Source organism: Callorhinchus milii, unplaced genomic scaffold (assembly GCF_018977255.1).
Source record: "Callorhinchus milii isolate IMCB2004 unplaced genomic scaffold, IMCB_Cmil_1.0 Scaffold2, whole genome shotgun sequence".
NCBI classification, from domain to species: Eukaryota; Metazoa; Chordata; class Chondrichthyes; order Chimaeriformes; family Callorhinchidae; genus Callorhinchus; species Callorhinchus milii.
The window spans coordinates 46,773,126-46,796,084 of record NW_024704743.1 but is presented as its reverse complement, the minus strand read 5'-3'; the positions used below and the strand labels follow the sequence as shown (position 1 = coordinate 46,796,084).

The window sequence follows — 22,959 nt, the reverse complement described above, 5'->3', positions numbered from 1 at the left end:
GAGGTGTAAGAAAATGTTTATTTTCATATAAAAGAATTACAAAGCTGGAGGCTCAATGATATTTGGTCCATTAGTAAAGGTTTTTTTTAACAGCTCCTGTTATGGTTTAAAGATGCAACAACAGTTGTTATTGTGCACCTATCTTTTTGTATTTAAAACACGATAAACCAGTGGCAAGATGTCAGATTTCAATTTGGGTTAAATCAGACCATCCTAACCAATTGCGTGTTGTTTTGACTCCTGCATTAATGAGATAAAATCATTGCTCAAAATCATTGTCCCATGACATATAGAAGCCTGTCCCACTTGCCTTGTGGGTCCTGACGCTGAAATACATGTGTAATGTGAATCCAACATCTCCAGAGACAGTTTCCATAAATTAAAGATACAAAAGACACAGAACATCTATTCTCTGTTTCCTGAGCTATCCAACCAAGTAATGGAGCCAGGCCACAACTTACTGCAGGTGTTATTGTATGCCAAGGAACTGAATCAAGCATTTGGCACATAAAGCGGGGGTAAAACGTAATGAGGGCGAGGCTTCAGTCACATTGCATTTTTTTTGTGTAGTAGCAAAGTCTGCTGTAAAACTTCAATATCTGAGTATAACTATTGTTTGTCCTATTGCAAAATGAAATAAACTTTCAGCATTAAGGGAGCAGAAGGAAAAGCCTTGCAATGGGTGGGGCGGGGGAAAGTGGGGTCACACCTGACACATTATCTAATTTTATCTTTAGATGTTGATCAAGTTCTGCCGATTCACCCTGATCAATTACTCAGTTGTATCCCTGATCTGTACAAATGAAATTGATTTCTGGTCCAATAATACATTGGCTCCAATATTAGAGAGGTTATATTGCCTACTTGGTCCGATTTCTAATCAGGGAAACCAGAGACATATATAGAATCATCCAGAGCTCTGCTCACTGACCTCAAATCTAAAGTGCTGGCAAGATGCAGGTTTCTAATGGTTGAAATTATGTACCCATCTGCTGGCAGGTCATACTGAACCAGACATCAGTGGAATAGTGTGAACCTCAAAACAAAAACACTGCACATATTTGCAGAGCTTGATCCTAATCAGAAAGTGTCAGTTGAATTGTAGCTCCCAATCCAAGTAAGTTAATGAAGCATCGATTAAGTAAGCATATTTTTGTCTAGTATTTAATCTGCAAGATCAAGTACATGAGGATTATACTTTCATCAATAATTCTGATAGTAGGAACACTAAACCCTCACAAGTCTGTATTTATAATAAAAGCCTAGGATCTTTGGCTTTTGTAGCATTAGGAAATCTTCTTGCAACAATTTGATTTAAAGGCGGCAAAAGATTATACAAGAGCTGTGCCAAAAGGATTGGTCCAATTATAGACATCTGAGTATAGTTTGCAAATGTGTTTGGTGTTAAGGGTCTATTTCCATTTGGGAAAAAAAGTTAAGATGATGTGAATATTTTCCACTTCTAGTACCAAGTCATTTTTTAAAAATATATTCAACTCCTCGCTGCAGGTTTACTGCTTTTTACACACTAAATTAAAGCAAATATCAATGGCAGGAAGATAATAGTGTAAAATGGATGTCAGGTCCCATGTTGAAGAATTGACTGGATATAACAGATTTTCATTAGACTCTACCCCATCTTCCAATGCCATGATGACAGTTAGGTCTTTGCATTCTTTGAAGTGATGGCAAAAAGTTCTTTCTAAACAAACACTGTACAACTGGAGGGTGTCAGTAACACTGTTCTGAATGTTCCTAAGATCCGAATACTGTACCACAGGTAATGGCAGCAGCACAAAAATGGCTTCACTCACTGCACATCCAGAATATCTGAACAAGCCATTGCAGAATAATAGATCAGCCATGATCTTCTTTTAAAAGGAGCATCAATACATTGGAATTACAAAATACTAAAAACAACTTTACACATCTGGTTTACTTTGTAATCTTGGAATAAACAGAGCTATAATCTATTGGTTACTTTTCTGTTCAGAGAATAAACTCATAACTTCACACGCAGAGTGTCCAAGTATGCTGGTATGGAGCAAAAACCAAATTACAGCTCATCGTGCTTATAGGTAAATTCCCTGGAAGATATAAACCCATCATGGTCTTCATCTTCATGGTCAAAGATGTCTTTCACCAGATTCTCCTGATGGGTCTCATTTTGTGGAACTCCGTATTTTTCAAACTCTTTGCGGAGATAGTGCCTCACCTAATTTACAAAGATAGTTCTGGATTAATGTCTCAAAAACATTCAGTAGCAAAGGATTTGAGGCAGCAAGAAAAGTGGATTAAGTAAAATTGGATTCAACAACAACAATTTACAATTCTATACTGCTTTTCACTCCAGGAGGGGTATATCTCAAAGGGCACCATGTACCGATTTTCACATTAATTGGAGGCAGCAAAAGGCATAATGACTGCTACAAACCAAAAAAAAGTTTTACTAATCCAAATTCAAAAACACATCTTGATTTCTTACATTCATTTGTTGTAACATTGCATATATTATATATATTATGACTCTCCCCCCACCACCCCAGTGCCTTCAATTTGTAACCTGCTTATGACGCTATGGTTATTCAATTTTTTAACAAAAATATTGCTTTGCAACAATCAATTGCACTTATCTAACACCATTCTCATCTCAAAACCTTTTACAGACAGACCGGGAGCCAGTGCTGGGAGGGAGATGGGGCAGAGGGGTTGGCTGAAGGCACAATGAAATAGATGAGTCTTGAGACGGGTTTTGAAAACAGAGAGTGAGGTGGAGAGATTTTGGAAGAGAAATTCAAAAGATGGATTGAAATGATGGAGTGAATCAGGCAGGGGAATGAAGCAGCCAGAGTTCAGCCACAACACCCCGACACTCTGGAATTCTCTACCTCAATCTCTCCTCTTGCCCCCTCCTTGTACGTCTTCAGATCACACCTGAAGACCTTCCTTTTCGATTGCTTCTACGGTCATGTCCCCTCTCTCCCTGGCTCGAAGTCAAGCTCCCCCACTGTTAAGCACTCCAAGACATTACCCACAAGTCAGAGCGGTAAAATAAGATTTTGAGATGTCAAAGACAATTCTGACTGCAACGTTTATCACATTGCATTTTTTTTACACCTTGGTAACAAATAGATGGTGGAAGTGCAGGCTCTTTACTATGGTATGAAGTAAACTTGAGTGGTCCTGTGGATAAATGCAACTCTTTACACTTAATTTGCTTCAACCTGGTGGCACTTATCCTGCACAAAACAACTTTTGTGGTGGCTACATACCACTTCACGTAATCTAAAGCTGAACGTGAAATCAAGTAAATCTATTGGAAAGAGCCAGTCACGGCAAGAACAAAGTATATTGATTGACCTAGCACAAAATAGTCCTTGAAGACAGGTGCATGGCAGTGGAATTGAAAACAATGGGTGATATGTACTGGTATGATTCCCCACTCCACTGAACTTCTAATATCAACCGTGTCACCTTGAGGTGTGAACTGGATGCTAGACACAAATGCTGGGAAAGTCATCACTGTACCGTTCTTATGTTCCATGGCGACTAACAGCTAGCTCAGAGCAGCAGTGACAGTGAACTAAGACAGTCAACAGTCTATCCAAGGAAACTTCAAAGTGTTCGATTGTAGATTTGATAATAAACAAACTGGGGAAAGGGGAAGAGCACTGAGCCCGATCATTTTGGAAAGAAGCAGGACAAGCACTAAGTACCCAAATTACACGCGGCTGGTTCAGGGGCCATGAAAATTCCAGGTTTATAGTGTTCAACATGCTGTAATATGAGGGTCGGGATTCTGGAAGAATTAGATTCAAATGGGCCTCAAGAGCCTTCCTCATCCGAACCTCTCCAAACTATTTTACTTTGGTACAACTGTAACAGGATTGGCATTCAATATAATTTGGGGTGATATAATTTCGTAATACATCACAGAAAGATGCAGTATTAAGATATGTCACTTTGTTCAAGGTCATTCTCCAGACCTATCTCTTTGACCGTGCTTTTGATCGTCTTTCCTCATCGCCTCAGGTCCCATCCCAAGCTGTTGCCCAGGCAACAATAATAACTTGTATTTACATAGCCCTCTTCATGCGGGTAGCATTGGAGTGCTTAAAAATGTCAGAGTCTGTCGCTGAGAGGGGAAGTGATCATAGGCAAGGTCAAAGTGGAAGATATTTCTAATGTTACCTGAAGACTGGTAAGGAAAGGGAAAGATAGAAGGTTTGGGGCAGAGAGTTCCAGTGTTGTTTGGTGTCAAGGCTGAAAACATGGCCACTGATGGTGCAGCGGAGAGGACAACGGATGAGTAAAAGGCTGGAGCCAGCTGAGCGAAGGGGCTGGGTAGTGTTGTGGGATATAAGGTTGGTGAGGTAGGGAAGAGGTAGGACATGAATTGATTTGTGTACAAACGTAAAGATCTTAAAAATTGATCTGTTCTGTAATAGGGAGCCAGTGGAGCCTGGGTGGTGGGGGTGTGTGGAAATTGGCATGGGTTAGAATACAGGCTATCTCATATCAATACAGACTTTTAGATAAGTTGGATATACCAGCCAGTAATGTTAAATAATTTGGGACATCCTGCCAACGTGAAAGGCAGTATATAAGGGTAAATTTGTATTATATGAGCAGAGACTTAAGTAACTGGGCCTTTTTTATTGGAATAGAGAGTAGGATAGGGAGAAATTATTTCCACTGATCAGTGACGAGAAGGCATCAATGTAAGGTATTTACCGGGGGGAGGAAGGGGGAACTTGTTTTATTTACAGAGAGTTTCTATAAGGTGAGAAATGCTTTGCTGGGTGTAGTGGTTGAGGCAGGATACATATTAGCTTTCAAGAGGGAACAAGATAGTTATCTAAAATATATCTTGGGCAGGGGTATGGGGAGAAAAGGCAGGTAAATGAGATTGACTGGATTGCTCTTTGAATGGTCAACACAGGTGTTGTAAATGTTCTATAGGATACCTACCTCATCTCTGGACAATTTCCAATCGTCATTGAGGTCCATTTCCATGAATGAATCATGAGACCTTGGTCCATTTCTGATCTCAAGAAGCTCAATTTCAAATATCACAATGCTTTCAGGGGGAATTTTTCCTGTAGAACACAGTCATTCAGTGATGAAACACAATAGTATTGTCCCAATGTTAAAGGACACAACAAATTAAGCTTTTAGGCAGAACAGATGTAATATGGCTATTTTTGGACAGTGGGGTGTCTGCCATATGCGGTAACCCATCACTATGCTTACAAGTATCCAAACCAGATTAAGAGGTCCACATAGGTACCAACATAAGCACTGATTTTTACCCAAGTCTGAAATTGAAAGCACATTCTCTGGAGCTATGCGCACTGCTTACCAAATTCTGTAGAGTATTAGGGACAGGATGACAAGAGCCAAGCCTTGGGAACCCAAAGTGTGCGTTTCGGTACTGCGAGAGTTTAACCAGCTAAAACGGAATAAATTGCCACTGGGAGCATTGCCTGGCAAGCTTCCTCCTTGCTTATCCAGCTAGGATACCCTACTTGTTTTTTGGGGGGTTTTGGCTTACACCTCTTTAAGTCCTATCTATGACTTGGTTATCAGAAATGGCCTGGAGTACTGTGGACCCACCTTGTCTGAGGAACTGGACCACTGAGACACACATATAGGAATGATTTGATTCCAATATTCAATTGACAAGCATGTCACCTTGGGAGCATCTTAGCTGCAAGGAGATCCCATTCCTCTCCCCACTTCCCCAAGTCACATATGGCATCCATCAACAGTTATATAATGACCATGAGAGCTCAGACTTAGAACAAATTAAGTTGAAATGCTAAAATGGCCATGAATGCACATTAATATTATGTATGTTTTTAATTAAATTTGAAAAGTGATAGCAATCAATTTTCTAAAATTCATCACTAAGAAGACTAAATTAAATTGCCTTTGAATTAAATGAACACAATTTAACTTTAAATTTGCATTTTTTTAAATCCCTTCAGAATACCTTCCATCCCAGTCAATTCATTTCAAAACCACTCAGTTTGAAAATATAATACTGGTTTTCACAACCACCTTGCTTGACTACATTATTGCACTAAGAACATACTGTAGGGAGTTGTTAAAATATCAATTTTGAGCTGGGATAGAAGATAACAAAATAAGTTTATTTCCCCAGACTTTTCTCTCCTACCCCCTCCCCCAAACATCTCCCACCCCTCCCCAAACATCTTCCTGACAGTTGTGGATCCAAGCTCTAGGGCTGCTGGCCTCTCAGTAAGGGAGAGTCAGGCATGTTAACCTGTTGAAAGGGGTAAAAAAATGGTGTGGTCTACCCAATTTGATTTAAATGGTCAAGTAACTAGTGACAGAACTGGATTGATTGTGGCCAGAAGGTGACTTGAGGACCTGGCTGGATCAGTAGCTGAGTGATGAGTTGGTTACAAGAGGCAAATTTGAAGGTGACGCACCGGGTTATGAGTTTATATGCACAAAAACAAACCACTTCAAGTTCAAGAATCCTAATGGCCTGAGATAGATAGAATGCAAAACAAAGTACTAAATGAATTATGTTAACATATTGATATCCATCCCTTCCCCTCACATCTGCCTCTTGGTTCTAGCTTCCCCACAGCAAAAAAAAATTCAACGGTTACGAGAGTTGTAGGGCCATTGTTATTACTACTTTCACATTGCATCTTAGAAGACTGCATCTAACTTTTACTCCCGATTTATCCCTTCCTCAACCCTTGTAGGAATTGAATTCCTCCTTTGTTATCTGACTTAATTTTGAAAAGATTAAGGCACACTACTTGAATTAATTTATCACACTTCACTTATAATTGCTGTATGTAGTTTTCCCATTCCCGAATTCCCAATGGTACCTAATCTTACCAGAATGCAAAACTCACAACAACCAAAATCAGCATGCAATCGCCACTGGGTAATGCAAGTGTGAATCCAAAGACATGCATGGATTTTATGTTCATATGTTGTCTGTTACTAAACAGAAAAAGTATTGAATGGTTAGTAAAGGCAAAACAAGGTTACAGATTCTCATACACATAGTTTAGTACTATAGTAACTTACAAAGTATAAAAAGCACAACAATATTAGAGTATTTTAATTCCAATATGAAATATATTTGCCGACACAATCTATTTTGTTTTTTGTAGCTATTCTCAGCATTCTAACTATTAAGATGTAGAGTGGGAGACATAGGGGCAGAGTGAAGGAGATCCAGAGGTACTGGGAGCAATAGCTGAAGGCTTGGCCACTTATGGCAACTCAGAGGGGTGAGGGGACGTGTCCAGTTAGATGAGCGGAAGGATCAAGCAGAAGAGCGGGATAGGAGACAATCTTAAAGATAAGCAGGTTCTAGGCCATGATCCACATTTGCACAGAAGGTTATTGAAAACAAAATGAGTCACTGAATAAAATAAACTGTATTTTCCAGCCCATTGAAGTATTACAGTTGGTTTTATGAAAATATTGGGTTTCTGAATATATTCGAAGCATTCAAGAGTATCCAGTTCATGCCTCTGCACTGGCAAAACATACCACTGATTTATCAGTTGTCTTTAACTGATGAGAAACATGCAGCAGAAATAATGCCAGAAGATACATTGCATTAGTTGCAATGTCAAGCATATTTCTCATTTGTATAATTACATTCTGTACCTTTTCCCTTTTTCCCATAAGCATAGACTGGTGGAATAGTCAGCTTCCTCTTCTCCCCTGCACACATGTTCTGTAGACCTCGGTCCCAGCCTTGGATGGTTTCTTTAATCCCGAGCGTAAACCAGATTGGCTGCCCGTTGTTCTGCTTATGACTGGAAAAAAACATATCAAAAAAATCCATCCAATCAATTTAGTTTCTTTCCAGCAATGATCCATGCGGCTGAAATGCCCACATGGCCCACAACACATATTCCACAGAAAACAGTCACTCCAATTTACCGGTTTATACTATCAAGTGCTTTAAGACGTGCTTAAACTACTCTCTCTCTTTTATCTCTCAATTCATTTTATTCACCAAAAAGCTATCTAAATTTTCTAGAAATTTGCTGGCACATTCTGCTTCCCTAGGAAGCCCATTCAAAATAATCACTCCACTCTGTGCAATGTAGTTGAATATAAATTATCTATTTAATCCCTCTTTTGAGTTTAAGTCTATAGTCTCATGTTGCAAAGCTTGTGATCATGTTGAACATATTATGATTTCATTCATTTATTCTACTTAATTATGCAATACCGTAACATCTCCCTTCAGCCTGCTCTTCTCAAGTATATATTCCGTTTCCTTATTCTGTAATGTATGATCAATTTCCATTTACGTTTTTTATGCAGTATTTATATTTAAATGCTGACTGTAGGCTTGGTTTTCTTTTTTAGGAATTTGAGCTTTAAAAGTGTTACCTAAAGTAGCATCTGACAGGATGAATAAAATATCTGCAATCTCGAACCATAATCAATAGAGAGTTGTTGTGATTGGAATGAAGTCCATTAGTGCCCTTTTTTATACTCAATGTTGATTCATTACCGATACTAAAACTATCATATAGATTCAGGTTGGTGACAACAATTTGATTTTGGAGCTCCTAAAACAATCATCAACAGGTAAATTCAGAAATGAATCAATGCTTATCAATTAGATTGCACTCCTGGCTCTTGAATAACTTTAAAAACGTAACCTGCGTTTAGTGTTGGCTAGCAGAGTTTTGTACAGACGCATAGTGGCGTATGGCAAAGCTCTGCTCTGGTATAAACAGCTAAGATTCACGTCAGGAGGACGTCCCAAGGCGCTGGACAGAAATGGATCCGCACTTGAGCTGGTGGTTGGGATCAGGAGGGGTGGTGGGCGGAGAGGGTATGGGTAGGACGATGACCGAAGGCACGGTCAAAGAGGAGGGTCTTGAGACAAGGGGGCGAGGCGGAGGTAGTGTAGGATAGAGTTCCAGGTGGTTAGGGCAGAGACGCTCTGCTTAGTGTCACATAGCCAGGATGATCCACATTGCGATTAATATGGGAGTCCCAACAAGCTGTGAAGGTGGCTCATGGTTGAGGTACTGGTAAGGGATTTGACCCAGACAGACTGGAATTATTGGCAAGCTAAAAAATCACGTGCTAACACTTGGGCAACAGTAGCTTTCTAAAATATAAAATTAAAATCATGCACAAAAGCTATATTTTTGTTTGTTCCAGCTGAGTGTCTCTGACACATTTGGAAATCTATCACAATGCTTAAGAGTATCCAAACCGATTTGAGAGTTCTACACAAGCTCTACCTACACATGGACATTTCCCTGTGTCTGGGAAGTATACTTTGATTGTGTACTTTCTCCCTGGAGGAATAAAACCTGGTCATTGGAGAGAAGCATGCACAGCTGGGCAAGAACCAAGGCTAGAGAACCCTAGAGTGTGCATTGGAGTACGACTTAAGTTGTACCATCTAAATAACCTGCATAGCTTTCCATTGACAGCATTGTCTGGAAAGCAACCCGGTTCTTGTTCAGCTAGAACCACTCTTAGGTCTATCTTATCCCTAAAGACTCTTGTCCAGCTAGGACCACCCTACCCCTTAGGACTTTTGACATGCCCGGGAGCTTGCATGTTTATATGGAAACAAGTGGAAAGAATCCCTGTTCTGATGGCTAGTTTGCCCCTCCATTTGATGAGTCAGGCTATCTGGTCTGTCATTATCAGTGCCCTGGAGTACTGCAGACCCTCCGGACTCAGGAATCGGACTACCGAGACTACCGTGGAGTTTTGACTCAATTCCGACATTCCATTGCTATGTACATCACCTTGAAGCGAGTTCACAACACCGTCCCATCAAGGAGTTTAGACAATTAAATAAACAAGTTTATCGCAATAAACAAATTATTTAGTTACTTAAATCTAGGACCTTAATTGGGAATATAATCTAATTGACTATTACAGAAACTCATATATAATGGCTCTTGGATCGTCTTTTTACATTTTTAGGGATCATTAATAATAATCCTTGCATTTGATATAGCGCTTTTCACGTCGGGAGGACGTCCCAAAGCGCTTCACAGAACACACTGTAAAGTGAATTGACTATATTTGTGGGCGAACGCGGCAGCCAATTGCGCACAGCAATGTCCCACAAACAGTCGTAGATTGAAAATGACCAATTTATTATTGTTTTTGGAGGGATTATTATTAGGTGTGTGGAGTAAGGAAACTTGCCCAAGGTTTCGCCCTCTGCCTGGAATTGAACTCAGGTCTCTCACTTGCAAAGCGAGTGCTCCAACCACTGAGCTACAGGACTCCGTTTTCAAGTGTAGTGAAATAAATGTTAAAAATATTCTACATTAAAAATAATGTTCACAGATTTGGAAAGGCAACATTAATTTTCATCAAAGTACTCCTATTATTTTTAGAATTGTTTTGGTATTTCATTTAAACCGACTACTTCACCGCAAGGGACCAACCCAGCAAAAACTCACCAGCTCTCTACCAAATTATATTTTGATGGACTAAAGAGCCTTTAGTAAGCCTTAATTTGTGGATGTTTGACACTAACTTGTCAAATCCCAGGTCAGGAGGAGGGAGTGAGTGAATCACTGCATGGCTTTGGTTCTAAAACTTTCTTCCCTATTAGTTGCAATGCAAATTCATTCAAACCATCTCCCATTGATGTTACATCAATAAGCACATTAAAAAAATATTTGACTTCGTGGGTCTGCAGCTTTTTCTGGAGTTTTTAACCATCTGCTCATCTTTAATTGCCTCACCAGTGGAGAGCAGCGTCGGTGTCAGTGAATCGGGGTCAGTGTAACCCAAACCCTATCCTGAACAATCTCAAAGCTGCACTGCAACGTTTGCTTTCCAAGGCGAGTGCCTCGCGGTCCTCCACAGCCACTCCTTACCTTGAGTGAAACATGGTGCCGTCCTTATCCAAGAAGCCGGAGTAATGCATCAGCAACATGTCGCCGAGCTTGGTCTTCCTTTGACAGATGAAAGGCTTGGACAGCACCTCGACCTTCACCTCTGGCTCTGGTATCAGAGCCCCGCTGACGCAGGCCGCCAGCAGCAGGGCGAAAGCGAGCGCCCGGCGGGCCTGTGGAGGACGCACGAGCGGCATGGCGGCAGGACTGCCCCCCCGGGTAAGCCCCCGGCAAGTCTTCCCTCCCTGAGCAGCCGCTGCACTTCCCCGCAGCCGCTGCCCTCAGACATGGGAGCAAACGTGGCACCGAACGCCAGTCCCTCCCTCTCCCTCTGGGGGTCTCTGTCACGGCTTCACCCGCCGCGCGCCCTGCTCATTGGCCACGTCACAATGGGCCGGGTCCCGTGGCTGCCAATCACACATCACATTCCCGACCCCTCCCCTTCCCCTTTCGAGACGTCACAAAGCCTCGGCGCCCCGCCCCGCCCCCCCCTCCCACGCCCCGCCCCCCCACGCCCCGCCCCCCTCGCGCTGATTGCTCGGCTGATTGCCCAAGTCGAGCGGACGCCGATGGAACGTTTCCCGGGAGCTCGCGCGCCCGTCAAGCGGGACCGCAACCCCGCCGGCGCCGATTGGCCGGGCCGGGCCGTCAGTCACGGGGCGGCCGTGGCGATTGGCTGTCAGTCAGCTCTTGAGCCCGCCTTAGGGCGGGCCTGGGCTGCCGGGAGAGGGCCGTGTGATTGGTGCAGGCGGTGCAGGGCGGCGCTGGGCGGGCGGGGGGGGCGCTGGTGGGGTGGGGGCGTCCAGGGACTCAATGGCCGGCGGGGAGTCCGCGGAGTTATCATGGAAGGAATGCTCTCTAAGTGGACCAATTATCTGAGCGGTAAAGGCTTTTCGCGAGTAAAAATACTGTGTGTGTGTGTGTGTGTGTGAGACTGTGTGTGTTTGGGGCCGCGGGCGGGTGTGAGCCGTTTGGCTTCTCTTTTCTTTAATATATTAAAAAAAAAGCCCCGAACAAAAAAGAAGTGACAATTTTTTTTAAAAAAGAAAAAAAAACAATTGTGTGGCGTACGGACGCCAAGAGCTGTGCTCGTGAGTGAGTGAGTGAGTGAGTGAGTCCGAGAGAGAGTTGCAGTTGAGAGGCCTGTTTTAGTTAGTGCTTCAGGGGAGGGTTTGCCCTCGACGTTGACGTCTGCAAAAGCTCCCGCAGGAAGTACTGACATTAATCCATTCATTCATTTGCTTTTTTTATTTTTTTTGGGGGGGGGGGGGAGGAGGGAAAAAAAAGAGGCCTTTTGTGTCGTTTTTTTTAAAAAAGACACTGTGTCACAAATAGGATGAAATACAACAAAGTTTCGCCTCTAAGATGCACTGCATCCGCCTGAGGGGAAGCAGCAGCGTTATCTGTATTGGTATCTGGGTCATGTGGGGCTGTGAAGCTGCCGTCGTTGTTGTTGTTGTTGTTGTTGTCAGGGCAGTGCTGCTCCAGTTGGCACTCGTTTGACATTAAAATTATACCGAGTTAAACGATACCCAGGAATACATGGCGGGGGGTAGGTTAAGGAGCTTGACCTTGTGTGTTGTGTTGTGTGGTGTGAGGGCTGTCTGTCTGTCTGTCTGTCTGCACACCATCGCTGCTCACGGTACATGTCATTATCTGTCGCTTTCCAGATCTATGTGGGATGTCATTTACGCTAATAGTATCTGCGATGTCAGATTCCTGTGTTGAAAACGATTTAAAAAAGTAACTGGAATGCTTAATGGAGAGGAGAGAAAAAGTGAGAAGTTCTTGCTGCACAATTTTCCCACTGATGATAATGATTATAATCATTTTATAGCAATTTTCCCAGTACTGGTATTGTGCCCCTCATGGCTTCTTCTCTACTCCTCCCAATATGAATGACTTTGTACGTTTGTTCTTCACACATAGTTCTGGACATTTAAAAAAAAATCCTATCTATTGATGTAACCAAAAGGTCAGATTTGCTTTTGAATCCATTTGAAATGTATTAAATATATGCGTTTTAATACATTTGAAATGTATGGTTGTTTCCCACTGAAATATGCAGAATTTTAAATAAATTTGATGTAATGTATTCTGTTCTGATTATTTCTTTGTTTCTAATGGTTCCATTATTATCTGGCATCCTCCCTGGTGTATCGTGACTCCAGACCGATAGTTCAATCCAACAGTAAAACCAGGCTGCAACTTCCATCACTGCTACAGTTAGAAAGACAGAACTTATCTGGCATTTTTATAACACTTATTCATGTCAAAATATCGATTGTAGTTTTGCAGGTAATTCCTGTTGAGTGCAATGGTTAATTTTATAGCAAGTCTTTAGGTCCACAAGATAAAAAATAAATGGGGTACAGTCATTGCATTGTTTTTTAATCAAAGGCTGTTACGTGTTCCCACTCGGCAATGTCATCTGCAGACATGGGATTAATTTTGCACATATATGCGGATAATATCCAACTCTATCTCTTTGCCTCCACCCTTGATTCCAGGACCTCTGCTGTTCTGACCAATTGCCTGTCAGACATCAAGTCCTGGATGAGAGCTAACTTTCTTCAATTAAACATTGACAAGTAATTCATGCTCTGACCTGCTCAGCTTTTCCCTCATCTCTGTAACATTGCCTGCCTACGCCACTATCTCTCCCCTCAAACCACTGAGAATCCTAATATATCACATTAGATTATGCCAATTCTCTTGCTTTATGGACTCACCTCCGTGCAGATTATCCAGAACTCTGCAACCCGTGTCCTGTTCTGCATTAGACTCCTCAACCTTATTGTCGCTATCCTTTCCCTGCTCCACTGACTCCCCATCCTTCAGCGGATTGAATTCAACATCCTCGTTCTATCCATAGTCCTGCCCCATCTTGCCTCAGACCTCCTCAAACCTTATCAACTCAGCTACTCCCTCCGTTCAACGGGCACTGTTCATGTCCTCTGCCCATCCACTCCACCATTGGCTGTTGGGATTTTAGCCTTTCTGCTCCCTCTCTCTGGAACTCCATCCCGGAGTCCTTTCAATTCTCCCCTTCCCATAACCCTTCTTCAAGGTCTGCTTCATGACCTTCTTGTTTGTCCTCACTTTTAGCCATTTGTCTTCCCCTCGGCCTCCTCAGTCCTAGCCCAAGCTCTGGTGCAAACCCTGGACTGTCCAGACGAATCGAAGATGTGATAAGGCGCTATATCAAAAAAAAAGGATAAAATGCAAGAAAGGATGCCGCAGTACAAAAGCATATGGGAGAAATCGAGAGGATACAGAGAAGGGCCACCAGAATGATTGAGGGAATGAAGGGACTGGACTATGAGGAGAGATTAAGTAAATTGGACTTGTTCACACTGGAAAAGAGAAGATTGAGAGGCCATTTGATTGCTGTCTTTAAGATTCTAAAGGGGCTAAACAATATAGATCATGACAGTCAGTTTCAACCAGTCCAGAAGTGTAAAACCAGAGGGTAGGGCCTGTGATTGAAGGGGAGTAAATTGAGAATGAATCTATGGAAATACCTTTTCAGTGAGCGAATACTTATGATACTTTATAGTTATGTTACTCTCTGTGTCTTAATGTGAAATTGTTATTTTATGTGCACAGGATGGCAGCCACGTTGGTTTGTTCTCAATGGTGAAATTCTGTCCTATTATGACACCGAGGAGGATACATGGAAGGGCTGCAAAGGCAGCATTAAGATGGCAGTATGTGAAATACAAGGTGAAGTATAAATGCTGCTAACCTAATACTAACTTGGTTTGGAATGTTTTATGAGCCTGGAACAGCAACAGTGGAGTGCTTCACTCCTATCAGCCTGACTCAGTCTGAGCATTTTCACCTCTGAGTCAGGAGGCAGTTCTTTCAAGGACTTGGAATCACATGGTCTAAGATGACACTCCAATGCAATGTGGGATTGTCTGAGGTGACATCCTTAAGAAGAGATGTGAAATCGAGGTCCTGTCTGCCAGTTCAGGTGGATGTTAAACGCATGGCACCTTTTGTAATAAAATGAGTCCACGGCTGTTTGTAGGGCACTTACAGTATATTTTGTGAAGCGCTTTGAGATGTCTCGACGATGTGATAAGGCGCCACAATAAATGCAAGGATTATTATTATCAGGTTCTGTAGCAGAATATATTTTTTACAGAATATTGTGATTGTTATGAAAAATGTTCTGCACCTTTATTAAATCTTGAAATTATTGAACAAACAAAGGAGTAAATGGATTGTAATAGAATAGAGAAACAATAGCTTAGTCAGGGAAAGGTTTTTGTTTGAATGAGCTGTGGTATACTTTTAAATGCATGAAGACATTGTTGTGGAGTTGTTTCCATTTTTAGTTATACATGATTGCAAGCTTTGAGAAGTTGATGTATCTTTCATACTTTTGCTTTAAAATGAAATGGAGCCTGTGGAATAAGGAAACAAACACAGGTCCTCTCGCTTGCGAGGCGAGTGCTCTAACCACTAAGTTATAGGACTCCATAGCTCAAAGCCCTACCAATGATTTACTATAACGTTTTGTGACTGTTTATTTTGTGGATGAACTGATCCAATATTTGTTACAGTTAAGATCTAAATGCAGTATACCTATCAATTGAGAAATTATTATAATAATCGTTACATTTGATATAGCACCTTTCACATAAGAGGACTTCCAAAGGGTTTCACAACATATATTGTAAAGTGGAGCGACTGTGGTTTTTTGTGGTCGAACGCGGCAGCCAATTTGTCCACAGCAACAGCTCACAAACAGACATGGAGGGAATGACCAGTTCTTTTTATTTGGGTGATTATTGGCCAGGACACTGGGAGAAACTCCCTTCTTTTTTTGAATAGTGCATTGGGATCTTGAATATGCACCTGAACAGGTAGACTGGACCTTGGTTTGATCACATAATTGATCAAATAAACATAGATTTAAGTTTTGTATTTATTTAGTGCAATATAATGTTCTTGTTGATATAAAACCAGGCAGCGGTTTAAATACTGGTGACATTGTAACCTTGTTTCCTTGAATAAAGGCCTAATTAAAGAAACTTCCTATGATGATAATATCCTGTTGATAACCACAAAGTAAGAACAAGTATATCATAGTAGTTATTCAGTAAATGAAAACAACATGGCAAAAGTGAAATACGGTACCGTATGGACCATTTTCCGAGTAAATAAATAATTGCATCTAAATAGAATTTAAGTGGGCTGATGTTATACTGATTAATACTGTATGTTGTAGTTAACTAGATTTGATTAGTAACTTAAACATTTTATTGTAATAAAACAAAGTAAGACCAAAAATAACATGTAGAGAGCCAGGTCTTCTAAATGACAGGTCTGACAGGGAGCATTAAGTAGGAATATGAGCTGGAGAAAAAGATAAAATTAAAATGGATGTTTCTTTAATGGATGTGGAAGGAAAATCCATCATCATTACATGACAAAATAACAAACTACAGTAGACGAGTAAGGACTAAAAGAATTATTACAAAGCTTATATTTATGTTGGTACAACAATACTTGATAGATTTTGTGGGGCTGAATTCAGGTGTCACTCTGTCCAGGGCTTTTCAAGTGGTGGTTAACTTCCAAAGACACTCTTTTGTAAACTATGCAAGTGTAACAGATGTGCATAGTTTGAGGAGAGTTGTTTTTCCAAAAGACTAGAATTTATTATTACTGACAGACTGAAGGCAATAAGTTTTTTTTATTCCTGACAAGCTGAGTGTTTAAATTGGACTGATGAAATATAATACACCATGAAGTAACACTAATGTTTTTTTCCAAACCTTGCTTGATGCCATCTTTGTAATAAATCTTATTGCATAACTGCAATGAGCTGGAAGGGGCATAATATAAAAATATTGCCTTGAAATAGGTACTCGCAAAGCGACCTGCAAAACACTACCGGACCTTGGTGGGGGGGGGGGTCATCATGACTATGTAAAGAAAAGGTTTGCTTACTGTTGGAAATGTACAAAATGTGTAGTGAATGTTTCTTGGAAGTGAATCATTGCATTCAGAAATTAAAACAAGTGCAAGATTAAGTTAATTGGGCCTGTCATCTAAGAATTGGGTAAACTTAATACTTTTTGGTTTCCTTGACAATCATAACTCTATGATGAAACTCAACCTGTGTTGAAATGTGGAGTTGTTTTGTGCAGTAGAGGGACTTTCTGAGTTAATTTGTTAGGAAGTAACTACTCAATAGAAAATCTAATGCAAGTATTCAATATCTTAGGATGCATTTCAATCTATAAATGTTCACATTTAGTAACTTCAGTCTACACCAGGACTGTGAGTACACAGTCTTAGCTGACCCTCTAATGCAGTATTATTGTTAGAAATGCCATCCTCCAGATGAGTTATTAAATCGAGGCCCTGTCTGTCCATTCAAATGAATGGTAGAGATCCCATGGCACTATTCGAAGAGAAAAGGGACTTTCCTGAGATAAATTGGTTATTGGCTTCATGGCTGTTTGTGGGATCCTGTGTGCAAATTGGCTGCTGTGTTTGCTTACAAACGCACAATCACTTGATAACATTTGCCTGTGAAGTTCTTTCAGACGCTTTGGTATTGTGGAGTCCTGTAGCTCAGTGGTTAGAGCACTCGCCTTGCAAGTGAAGGACCTGGGTTCGATCCCGGCAGGGCGAAAACCTGGGCAAGTTTCTTTACTCCAAATGCCTGATAATAATCCCTCAAGAAAAAACAATAGTAAGTTGGTCACTTCAATCCACGACTGTTTGTGGGACACTACTGTGTGGCTGCCGCATTTCGCCCACAAATATACAGTCAATTCACTTTCCAGTCTATACTGTGAAGCGCTTTGAGACGTCTAGAAGACGTGAATAGCGCTATATCAAATGCAAGGATTATTATTATTATAGGCACTATATCAAATGTTGGTTCTCCAGGGCTTAGATGTGATGCAGATTTGTGGCTGTAATTTTTCTTCACGTGATTCATTGCAAAGAATATACTGCAAAATGAATAGGCTGTGTATTTTGCAGGCGAATTGTGCACACGCAAAACAGAGATGTCTCATTCCTTAAATATTTTCTAAAATTCTTTACAAATCTTATATTTTATGACAATGGTCTTGAAGACCATTTAAGGCTCCTGATCATGATTTGTGTGATTTGTGAAAGAAGGTATTGTCTATATTTTAATCTATACTGTGAAATGTAAAATAGCTTTCAAAAGCAGCTCTGTCCATTCAGTCTTCTGATATCCTGATGACAAAGCCACACTGTTATTGCAAGGCAAATTTGCCAGCAGGTGGAGATAACCAATTGCTGCTGAAGTTAGCCCGATTGCCCCATCTTTCCTAATGTTTTCCATACCATGCCATGAAGCAATGTCTTCATCACTGGATTTTGCCTCCCACTGTTGGAAACCTTCGGAAAACTAGGGTTTATTTAAGTAATCTCTTTTGATTAATGTTTCTTGGAATGTTAAATAGGAATTGCATTGTGTTCATTTTGGCTTCCATTATCTGTCATAAATATAACATTAATGCAGCACTTTGATAGCTTTATCATGGGTGAAGTTAGAAGAATATCTTTTATACTAGAGTTATTAGAATAGTGAATGCTTTGCCAAAAGTGGATATTGAATCTAAGACCATAACGACATTTCAAAGGGAATTGATAAGCATTTGAAGAAGAACAATAAAGAAGGGTATGGCGAAAGAGCAGGGAATTGGGATTAGAACATGCAGCTCAATATAGTAGTTTGCATCAGTAGAACCTGTAATTTCTATGGTCACCAAACTAAATATAAGTCATTCCACTTCTGTACTCCATCCAGTGTCAGCAGCCTTTTTGTACCAGCCTCCCCACTATTGTTTAGCTTGATGTGTTACAGAGGAAAGACAAATGAAGAACTGTCCCTCATTTAATAGAAGCGATGTCATGAGCAAACAACGCATTGAAGCTTTTGTTTTTTGACAAGTTTTCTTTTGACACAATTGTGTTATTGTGTTCCATTGTTTTAGCAATTTTTGTTTACTGTGGTAAAGACTTTCCCTGTTTAAAATGAGTTGTGCTACAAAGACTTCAGACTAGTCAGTTTTATTTACAGTGTGTTGGAGATCCTGATGTAAAGGTAACAGGTTCTCTGCTAAAATAGTTGGCATGTTTTATTAGGACTTTCCATCGATAATTATAAGTAGGAGATTTCTTGGTGCTTTATGTAGTCGATCTGTAAATAGTCCGTAGAACTCAAGTTTGGAAAGCTTCGTCATGTTCCTTCAAAATTTCAGCAAACTCGCGTAGCTTCAAAAATTAATAACTCCAACCACATTGCACCACTTTGATAGCCAGGAAAATGTTAAAGAATACAGTCATATAAAAACTATGAGATTTTAATTCAGTAATTCTCTATATTCAGAGTCAGTCACCCTGTATTGGAGTGTAAGAAAGTTTATACTCTTGATCTTTGAAAATAGTTTTTTGATAATAGGCTTTGTATTTGATATAGCACATTATCATGTCATCAATTCATCTCAAAGCACTTTGCAGGATATATTAAGTGGGTGACTATATTTTGTTGATGAAACCTGGCAGGCCAATTTGTACACAGTAATGTCCCACAAGCAGCCATGGAATGAATGCGCTTTGGGACGTCCTCCCGACGTGAAAAGCGCTCTATAAATGTAATTTTGTTGTTGTTGTTGAAATGACCAATTTTATTTAGATGGTTGTTGGCCAGAACATTGGGAGAATTTTAATGTCCACCTGAAGGACGGCATCTCCAACAATACCTCATGCCCCCAGCGCTGCATTGGAGTATCAGCCTAAACAATATGAGTTCCAAGATCTGATGTTGGGCTTGAACTCACAAACATTTAACTCCAATGTAAAAGTGCTACCAACTGAGTCAGGAGGCTTTTGATGTATTGTTATTTCATGAAAGTAGAAAGTCTGTCCCACTTTTGGGTTCAAATCTAACATCTATTTATCAGCTTGGCTGCTTTACCAGTTCATCTAAGGAATTAAACTAAATTAGAGTAGTTTTGCTACAGTGACCTCTGGAGTGTTTTGGTTTAAGCTTTGTTCATTCCATATCCCAGATAGGAATCACTTTGGTGGTACAAATCACCAAAGTGATTCCTATCTGTTGATATGGAATGGAAAAAGACAGGAGTTGTATATTCTGGAGATCTAAATGTAAATCCATGGGGTGCGATCAAACAGGCTAAACTCCTTGGTGGTACTTACGCTTTAGGAATGCAATATGGATGATTGAATGTTTTTCATCACATCTCCAGTAATGTCAGCATTTAATTAAAATATATAACAGCACAGCACCTGTCCACCTCGGACCACTCTAGGCATTGGGGTATTTATTTATTTTATTAATAGTTGTAGTAATAGTAGTATTTATGCACCTCCAAGTCTGCCTTGCAGCTCAGCATTACTAGGAGTGTTTCCTTGAAGGTTGTTAAGTCCCGGGAAGACCTCACTTTCCCTGTCCCCACTCCCAGCGCTTGTTGTTTTGACAATATTAAAAATAATCAAATTGAAAGATTTGCTTAACCACAAATCTTTCTTGCAATTTGATCAGATGCGATGAGATGAGAAGGCTGAAAATATTCTCTCAAATGACTGGATTATAAATTTGTGCTTCAACATTATATTTGGCAGGATTTAATCATGTTGATCTTGAGCTTGATCCTATCTATTACGTAGCTCTAGTAAAGCTACATAACTACGTAGCCTGTAACCAATATGCCCCTGTCCTTTAGAATTCTCTTCCAAAATCTCTTTGCCTTGCCCCTTCCCTACTTTCAAAACGCTTTTAAAAGCAAATGTCTTCGAACGTGCTTTTCGTCAACCTCTAAAAATTTCACTCTTCTCTGCATGGAGTATTTTATTGCATCTATAAAGAGCTTTATGACATTCATCCTACTTGCAAAGTGCTATTGGAGTGCAAGTTTGTTTTGAAAATATGCCTGAAAATAATTTTTTTCAATGTTGATTTGCTCAGTTTTTGGCTTGTCCAATTTTGTTTAAATTTAAGTTTACTCCCAATAATGTCTTTGCTTTGTATCTGTTCGTGCACAGCTTGTATGGTACAGTGACGAATGTGATATTGAGAATCTGTTGCATCTGTCACACATTAGGGACTAAATTGCGATGTTATAAAAGAACTTGTAACTAGTGAATCCCTAGACGTATCACGGTCGACCTTCTGCAATTCCACTTGGTGCTAATCTCCGTTGGCATTATATCGAAGTTCCAGAGGATCGGGTGTGAGACCTCCAGGATTCACCAGTAATCGACCTCTTTGTGACTCACGTGCTTTGAACCCCATTTTCAATGTTCAATTTATTGTTGTCTGTTTGATTGGAGTTTCTACTTATGTAGCTAAAAGGTCCTTGTGAATCCCCTTCATCATGGCATCTTCCTGTGATATAACTGATTTCTTTGCCTTACAGTACACACCGGTGACAGCACAAGAATGGAGCTGATCATCCCAGGAGAGCAACATTTCTACCTGAAGGCGATTAATGCTGCTGAGAGACAAAAATGGATTGTTGCCTTGGGGTCATCCAAGGCTTGTCTAATGGATAGTAGGACAAAGAGAGAGAAAGGTAGTTTTTTCTTAATCCATCGTCAGAACAGCCATAGCATTTTCTTTTTGACACGTAACATTACAATATAAGATATTTTACAGTAGAAGGCTATGATCGTAAGAGAGGGTCGGATGAAGTAGGCCCTTCAGCAACTTTTGATCTCATCCTTTCAGAATTCCCACCCTACTGCAGTATCAGACTGTTTCTTAAGAGTCCAGCCTCCTGGTATTGATCCCCATTCCTAATAAAAATTCCAATCGGCATATATAAAGTAATGCTTCCTATGGTCTGTCCTGAAATTGCCCTGTGCAAAAGTAAACCAGTGCCTTCTTGTTCTGCTGCCTTGGTTTATGTGGAAGTATTATTCTGGGTTTACTTTCTCAATCTCATTTTGACTCTTATATACCTCATATGAGGTCCCTTATGAGATGTCTCTTTTCAAGACTGAAGAGCCGCAGCTTTTTAATCATTGCTCAGTCATAACTCATGCTCTAACAGTGACAATGAGGTTGTATTGGAGAGGTGCAATCAGAGAACAGTAATGATAATCCTTGTATCTCATATGGTGTCTTATCATGTCATTGAGACTTAATAATAATAATATCCATTGACTTCTGGCATACTCCACCTTACTAAGCCAGTCTTGTTTGACCCTCAACTATCCTTTCCAACTCACATCCATGCCATGATCTGCTCTGCCATCCCCCACCTCCGCAACATCTCCCAGCTCCGCCACTGACTCGAACCGCAGGCCGCCGAGACCCTCATACACTCATTCATAACATCCAGGCTTGATTACGCAGACTCCCTGCTTGTCGGCCTCCCCAACTACTCCCTCCACAGCCTGCAGATCATCCAGAACTCTGCAGCCCGTGTCCTCTCTCCACGACCCCATCACCCCCATCCTCGCCCATTTCCACTGGCTTTCCACAGAGGATACAGTTCAAGATCCTGGTTCTCACCTTCAAAGCCCTCCATGGCCTTGCTCCCCCCTACCTTTGGGACCTCCTAACCCCCTACCATCCTGCTCGCTCCCTCCGCTCAGCAGGCTCTGGCCTGTTTCACATCCCCCGTCTCGCCCACCCTAAACCGGGTCCTCTTGCATGCGAGGTGAGTGCTCTGTCTATCCACTGAGCTACAGGGTTCCAGTGTCCTCACCATGAGGGAGGGCACAGCAGTCTTGTGCAGGGGAAGTAAGTTCTGGATAATTATGCACTGTAAGCTCAAGAATGGCATTAACAGAGATTAGAATGAGTTGCCCATCCTCATGGATGATGGTGGTTTGTCATCCTCTGGTAACCTTTGAGAAATTGAGTCTTTCTTTGTACCATGGGTAGAGTTTCCTGTAAAGCACTTGGCATATTTGGAGTTGAGCCTGCAATCTACACAGCAGAATTGCCTTGCTATTGACATTGGCTAGTCCCATGGCGTGGAACATTTCATTTCTACATGTTATTCTATCCCCTCTGCTT

The 22,959-nt window shown here is 40.9% G+C and overlaps 2 protein-coding genes across 2 annotated transcripts in view; one reads left to right on the top strand and one right to left on the bottom strand.

Annotated features, from left to right (window-relative positions):
- Positions 1 to 11,246, bottom strand: fkbp14 (FKBP prolyl isomerase 14). Its single transcript, XM_007907012.2, has 4 exons — positions 10,887 to 11,246; positions 7,669 to 7,820; positions 4,972 to 5,099; positions 1 to 2,215 (listed from the first exon to the last, which is right to left on the bottom strand). The coding sequence occupies exons 1-4, from the start codon at positions 11,099 to 11,101 to the stop codon at positions 2,057 to 2,059; spliced, it is 654 nt and encodes a 217-aa protein (XP_007905203.2). The 5' UTR covers positions 11,102 to 11,246; the 3' UTR covers positions 1 to 2,056.
- Positions 11,247 to 11,684: 438 nt separating this feature from the next.
- The window catches only part of plekha8 (pleckstrin homology domain containing, family A (phosphoinositide binding specific) member 8), a 29,822-nt gene continuing 18,547 nt past the window's right edge, over positions 11,685 to 22,959 (top strand). Inside the window, exons 1-3 of the mRNA XM_007907010.2 lie at positions 11,685 to 11,786; positions 14,514 to 14,630; positions 21,350 to 21,505. Coding sequence (XP_007905201.1) covers positions 11,747 to 11,786; positions 14,514 to 14,630; positions 21,350 to 21,505 — 313 coding nt within the window. The 5' untranslated portion in view covers positions 11,685 to 11,746. The remainder of the gene's footprint in view (positions 11,787 to 14,513; positions 14,631 to 21,349; positions 21,506 to 22,959) is intronic.

What these genes read in the sequence shown, in the direction of transcription:
- fkbp14 (XM_007907012.2), bottom strand. Translation starts at nt 11,101, where the DNA reads ATGCCGCTCGTGCGTCCTCCACAGGCCCGCCGGGCGCTCGCTTTCGCC. An exon ending in GGCACCATGTTTCACTCAAG is followed by an intron (nt 7,821 to 10,886) that starts GTAAGGAGTGGC and finishes GTTTTTTTCCAG; the next exon opens with TCATAAGCAGAACAACGGGC. An exon ending in TTATGGGAAAAAGGGAAAAG is followed by an intron (nt 5,100 to 7,668) that starts GTACAGAATGTA and finishes TGTGTTCTACAG; the next exon opens with GAAAAATTCCCCCTGAAAGC.